The sequence below is a fragment of the Volvox carteri genome (assembly GCF_000143455.1).
Source record: "Volvox carteri f. nagariensis unplaced genomic scaffold VOLCAscaffold_57, whole genome shotgun sequence".
Lineage (NCBI taxonomy): Eukaryota > Viridiplantae > Chlorophyta > Chlorophyceae > Chlamydomonadales > Volvocaceae > Volvox > Volvox carteri.
In genome coordinates, this window is record NW_003307600.1 from 258,217 (window position 1) to 264,475 (window position 6,259).

Genomic DNA, 6,259 nt, shown 5'->3' on the forward strand with positions numbered 1-6,259 from the left:
CTTTCCTTCCCACCCTCCCCCTCCCCCTCCTTCCCCCTTTCTCGCTTACCAGCTGCCGGGCCGTCAAGTCAAAGTCCGCAACCGCCCGCAGTGTGAGCACCGTGTCGGGACCCTCCAGGAGAGCCAACTGGGAGCGTGTGTGCGTGTGTATGTGTATTTTTGTGTGTAATTAAGGGGTGGGTGGAAAACGTGGGGAGAGGGTTCAGGTGAGGCGCGGGAGGCCCGGCCGTAAAAGTGAGCTTACTTGGTGGGACATGGAGGTGGAGGGAAGAGGTCCGTCTGTCGGTCAGTCGGAGGTTCACCACAACGTCCTACACACGTAAACAACAAGAAGACAACCATAACCGCCAACCGCCAACCCCCGGCAACTACCTTCTTATCCGCCGATACAGTGAGCAGGGGGATGTAGGCAGGAGCGCCCCCCTTAGCCGCTGCGGCAGCAGCTGATCCGCGGGTTGCTGCTGGCTTCGCGGTCACGCCTCCCAACTGCGACACCACCGCCACACCAGCCCCTGGACATGGCACACAGGCAAACTTAAAAACAAAACTTAAAAACACTGGTGTTGGAATAGCACGTGCAGACCCTCCTTGCCTCCTCCCCATCTTTGCCTCTCCCTTTCTCTCCCACTTCCGACTCCTCCTCCCCCCTCCTTCCCCCCAACAATCCCCCCGTCCTCGTTCCACATAAAAACCATACATACATATGCACGCACGCACACGTACACATGTCTGCACGCGGGCCCCCTCACCCAGCCTCAGCGGCTTGCTGCCAGAGTCCTTGAACTCCCCGCCGGAGGTTGACACGTACTGCTTCAGGGCAGCCCGGTAGCTGTGGGTAGCGGAGTTCGGAAGATGTGTTGGTGATGCTGACGGGATTGGATTGAGGGGTTTAGCACAAACAAGCGCTCTTGTGGCGAGCAAGGTAAAGGCAAAGCACGATTGAGGGTCATATGATTTGGAGGTCGATGATGGGAGTCGGGTTCGATGTGGGGTCTAGGGTGGCGGCGCGCCTCAGGTTGGGCTGACCAGTGTTGGATGCAAAGGGTCTCGGTCTGTTCTAATGCAGTAATTCAGCCGGTGGGCTACTTGGCTGGCGTACCTAGCGTTGCAGTTGCCCGGATCCAGCAGCCCGGTCGCCTTCATCTCCAGCTTGTTCTCCGTAATGGCCCGCTGTCGCACATGGAAGCGTAGCTGCTTGTCGTGCAGGTCGTACTGAAAGCGCGTCTCCATTTTGCTTGGGTGTTTGCTTTGGTGTGATGTGCGGTCGCCGCAAAGCAGCTTTAGCTAAAGGGCCGATTAGGGGCTGCAGGAGGCAGCTGGTTTTCGGGTCGCAGTCAGCGGCGCGATCTAGGTTATACGTTTTATGTTCTCACGGAATATTTTTGAGATAATAAGTCAGCCGTCTGTGATCTGCTTGGGGCCTGCACAATTCGATGTTAATTTAACAATTAAGCACTAAACATCGCCAGCTTTAGCCGTGATAATTTTGAGATGATCCTAGATGATTATACACGAATAGCTGTGGGTACCGGGTAACGCCTACAGGGGGAGCCTGGAGGGCAACCTGAATCCGATTGCAGCACGACAAGCAAAATTCTCACTGACGGCTATGCTGTGCCGCTGAGGCGCTGATATGAACAATTAAGCAAGTATTATATACATGCATTTGAAGAGATAGGCACGCGAGCTTTTCCCGTCCCACGATTCAAGTATAGGTCTGCGAATGGCCCATGTTTGTGTGACCTCTTGGTGAATTAGACCACCACATATTTAGCAATAAAACGTAGGATTTGCCAATATCGGCCGTCGTGCTGTCTACGAGTAAGGTTGCAGCATAGCTTTATCCAATCTGGTCAGTGGCTGAATGCAGGGCTGCAACAAAGCCATGCTACCCGGTGCAACCGGGAACGTTCCAAGTATTTCCTGGGGCGCATATCTCAACCAGCGAAGAATGCCGACGCGGCTCCCCTCCGGAGCAACCACCAGGCGACGTCGATTTACGCCGGGTCTTCTGCCACGCCTAGCGATTATCCAGTCAGTAATTTCCAACCCATCTGGCACATCCTCTAGTCCAGCTTCTTCCTTAACAGAGCTAAGGCAGGGTGACAAGCCGGACCCTGCCGCGATTCTGCACAGCCAGCGTCCCCTGCGGTCCGCGCGTCCGATGTACAAGGCGTCTGAAGATCCCCTATTACGTCAGACTAAATTGCTTCTGGAGGCTTCTCGACGGCTGCGTGAGCAGTCCATTCCCATGCCCATGCCAAACTTTGACCAGCAGAGCTACTGTAGCCCTAGCGGCTCGCCTGCAGAAAGTCCGAGAGGCTCCCCCAGTCAACGCATAGGCATCCAGCGGGGCGACGCTCCCGCCCAGGGGGAAGGCGCAGCCTCGCCCCTCCCCTCCTGTGGCGGTCCTATCGCGTCCTACGGCACGTTGGCCGCCGCCTCAGTTATCGCTACCCGCGTTACCGCCGCCCACATGGCAGCTACCAGTACAGCTACAGCTGCTAGCGCCACCGCTAGTGCGTCTCCTGCTACTGCTTCAGAACCTGTCGGCCGCGCCGCGCTGGCTGCCGCGCTGACAACCGCGTCCATAGCCGCCGCTGCCGCAGTCCTGCCCCCGGCGGCCAGTGCCAGTGCCGTCGGCGGCGGCGCCGCTGGTCTGACGGCGGCAGCCGCCTCCGTTGCCTCCGCCGCCACCTCGGGCTGGCTGGCCATAGAGGAGCTTCTCGAAGAGGCGGCTTACTCCCTATCCCAGGAGGTACGTCGACATCCAGGAGGAGGAGGAAGAGGAGGAGGAGTCCCACTGAGCTCCCCCTCACCGGGGAGAGGGAGAGGGCGGGCGGTGCTGGTGATAGTCACACCAACCGCCATAGACCGAAGAGAGGCTCGTGTGTGCGTGTGTGTGTGTGTGTGTGTGTGTGCGTGCGATGAAAGTCTCCCGCCCTCAGGTCTCCCGTCGAGCACCCCCTCCCCTTGCATTCCCCATCACTTCCCCCCCTCCCACGCCCTCCCTCCGGAACTTTCCCCCTCTACAGGTTCCTGACGGGCCAGGCCGCAGTCCCTTGGAAGCCCTAGCCCGACTCGCGAGCACTAGCGACGGGGGCAGCGGCAGCAGCATAGCCGCCGGTGCCGGCTTGGATCTGGATCTGCCGCAACAGCTGCAGGGGCTGCTGCCGCCGCAGGTGGCCGAGTCTCTGGCTGCGGGCCCCGCACTGCCGGTCTCGCTGTCGGGTGGCCTGGGCTCGGGCCCTGGGGGCCTGGGCCTTGCCTCCGGAGGGGCTGCGGGTTCTGGTTCTGGCGGATTGCTGGCGGCGGTGCCAGGAGGCGATAGACTGAGCGAAGTGCGATGGGCCGGGATGGGCGGAATGTGTGTGTTGGGGGGGGGGAGGGGAGAGGGGGGTTATCATACGCGAGAATGTGTGTGGGGGGGAGAGGGTGCGGGTTTGGAGGATATGCCGATGGTGGGTGCAACGGCAGGTCGCGGCTTCGGTCTTCCTCGGCGCGTAATGATACCGTGGCCACATGTTCAGTCGCCACAACAGGTCGCGGCTTCATGTCATCCGCTTTTTCATCTGTAGATGCAGATGTAGATGCACACCGGGGTCCTGTTACAGGGGGGGAGATCTCCCAAGTGGGGCGTTGCAAGCTTGGTACGTTGCGGCGCCCTACAAATGCAGGTGTTGGAGGACCTGCTGTACAGCTTGAGCCAGGAAATCAACCCGGCGGCGGCGCAGGATGCCGTACTGTCGGCGGCGATGGCGGCGGCGGCGGGTCTGGCAGGGGCGGCGGAGGAGCTGCCGCGCGCTGCGGCGTCAGTGTATCACTCCGCAGCGGAGGCAGCGGCGGCGGCCGCCGCAGCGCGCGCCGCCTCCGCCGCCCGCGTTCCCTCCGGGGGCGGCAGCGGCGGAACGGCCCTCGTGGTGGTGAGTGGCACGCGATCAGTTGAAGACGGACGGGGAGGGCTGCGACAGGGTCTGGATACCCTTTGCTCCTAATGGCTCCAGGGGTTGCTGCAGACTCACTGTCTAACATACATACATACTCAGGTTAGGCACTACTGGTAGAGCACGCACCAATGCCCCCGGGAGATCCCGGGATCGAGACCTATCAGGGTCGAAAATCCTTCCGATGGTGGAAGGTAATGCGCCTGTAGTCGATGGACGGTGGTGACTTGGGATAAAGTTGACCTGCGAGCTGACCAGGAATGGAGTTGGGCCGCCGTCGATCCGGCAGATTCCGTTGGATGCTGGTGGTGGTGGGTGTGGAGCCTGAGCGATCCACTGACTTGTGTGGCTGGATGAGGGTGCCCAAAATACCGGGGAAGGCAGGGTTTCGCAGGGTAGCTGCCACAGGGTGAAGATATGACCCCCCTGTCCCACACATCATACATACATAAATACGCCTCGTAATTATCCTGGCATGACCGTCTGCATCGCGCCGTCATACCCGCCGCCGCCACTTACCGTGAATAGCCGGACGAGAGTCAGACGCAGCTCGCGATGGCGACTGGCGTTGAGTACGGCGCTGGTGAAGAGTACGACATGGAGCTCGATGGCGTTGATGACATGACGGTAGCGGCAGGCAACCTGGCATGGGACCCGTACGACAGCGTCCGTGCGGCGGAGGGTGCCCTGGATGCAATGGTGCCGGACGCCTCCGCCGCCGATGCCGCCGTGGCCGCCGCGTCGTCCGCCGTCGTCGACGCCACTGCGGCCGTACTGCCCCCAATCATTACCGCCTCCGCCGCGCCCTCGGTCGCCGACGCCGCCACCGCCACTGCCTTGGCGGTTGTGGAGGCGGCCACCACCGCCGCCGCCGGTACGATCACCATCAATCCGCCCAGCGTCGCGACGCTGCCTTCCGCCAGCGCCGAGCCAGCGGCAGCCGCAGCGGCGGCGACGGCGGTTTCCGCAGCGATGGCTGGGGAGGGCGCTGGCGCCGACGGACAGATGGGCGTGTACGGCATGGATCCACTGGACACTCAGCAGCTTGACGAGCTGACCACTGCGCTGCAGGTATGGCGGTGGTGGTGATGGTGGTTATGGTCCTTCAGGATCTGTACCGCGAGCCAGCAAAGTAGCACAGTACACCGCATTCGGGGGCGCCGCCCACCGTCCACCTGGCCCAGATCTAGGATCCAGATCCAAGGTTTAGAATCGCCAAAGGATTCTATTCCAAGTCGCAATGACAGGTGGAGCACTGGGCCCGGCACCGCTCTGATGGCCCGGGCCCCGTCACCCAACAGCACACGGCCCCACGTGTCCCATGTGTTTGGAGGGGCCCAGCAGCAGCATAGCTCTGTCAGGAAGCTGCTTCCCAGGAGGGCCGTAATATGGATGTGGTATTATGGCGATAGAGAATCCAGGTGGAATCCAGAACGACGGGAGAGCGCTATAAGGTGAAGGCGAAAGAAGCCGGACAGGAAGGGAAAGGGGATGGAGAGAGGGGCGTCTTCAAGGACACCGGCTCTGTGCTCTTCCCCCCCCGCCCCCATACCTCCTCCGCAAACGAACCTTTCACCTTCAAAACCCCATCCCCCGCACACACCACTCCACACTTGCCACCTCGTACCTGTTCCGCAGAACCTTCTCGCGACTCCCGCGGGCATGGAAGCCGACTCCGCCGCCACCGCCGCCGCCCCCGCCGCAACAGCAGCGGCCGCCTCCGATGCCTCCACCACCGCTGAGGCCGCTGAGGCCGCGCTGTCCAGTCTGACGGAGGCTCTCCGTCGGGAGCTGGGGGCCGTGGTGGCGGCCACGTCAGCGGATGCGGCGTTGGACGCGGGTGAGAGAGTGCGGGAGGTGGAGGGGGAGAATGTGTGTTCATGCTCCGGTACGGCCTGCCCTTCATCGTCCTCATCCTCCTCCAAGGCCGCTGCTGCTGCTGCTGCTGGCCGCCCCTTAGCCCGTCCCCTTCCCAACTCTTCCACATCCCCTCGCCTCTCTTCCCCCCACCACCACCACTTTATGGCATTTTTGCGTGTGTAAACTCTCCTTCTCTCTCTCTCTCTCTCTCTCTCTTCCCGTTTGCCTTTCTTGCCCACGCTGCACCCGCGATCCCGGCCCGGGGCCCCCTTGCTGTGGCCACTTGTTGTCCTTGACTTGTCGTCATATAACTCCCCCTGCTCCCGCTCCCCTGGGCCCCCCCCCCCCGCACATAGATACACACATCGGTAGTGTTTTGGATGTCGGGGATTGGGCTCCCTTCTTGACTTTCGCACCATATTATATAACTCCCGCATCCCCCCTCCCCTCCCCTC

At 61.5% G+C, this 6,259-nt stretch overlaps 2 protein-coding genes across 2 annotated transcripts in view; one reads left to right on the top strand and one right to left on the bottom strand.

The window, feature by feature from the left end:
- VOLCADRAFT_97018 (uncharacterized protein) overlaps positions 1 to 1,230 on the bottom strand; it is a gene marked incomplete at both ends in the record, with an annotated part of 1,572 nt that extends 342 nt beyond the window's left edge. The window contains 4 exons of the mRNA XM_002956071.1: positions 50 to 127; positions 373 to 512; positions 750 to 829; positions 1,100 to 1,230. Of these exons, the coding sequence (XP_002956117.1) occupies positions 50 to 127; positions 373 to 512; positions 750 to 829; positions 1,100 to 1,230 (429 nt within the window). The remainder of the gene's footprint in view (positions 1 to 49; positions 128 to 372; positions 513 to 749; positions 830 to 1,099) is intronic.
- Positions 1,231 to 2,476: 1,246 nt separating this feature from the next.
- Positions 2,477 to 6,259, top strand: part of VOLCADRAFT_97019 (uncharacterized protein) — a gene marked incomplete at both ends in the record, with an annotated part of 9,444 nt that continues 5,661 nt past the window's right edge. The window contains 4 exons of the mRNA XM_002956015.1: positions 2,477 to 2,758; positions 3,036 to 3,341; positions 3,678 to 3,923; positions 4,473 to 5,015. Coding sequence (XP_002956061.1) covers positions 2,477 to 2,758; positions 3,036 to 3,341; positions 3,678 to 3,923; positions 4,473 to 5,015 — 1,377 coding nt within the window. The remainder of the gene's footprint in view (positions 2,759 to 3,035; positions 3,342 to 3,677; positions 3,924 to 4,472; positions 5,016 to 6,259) is intronic.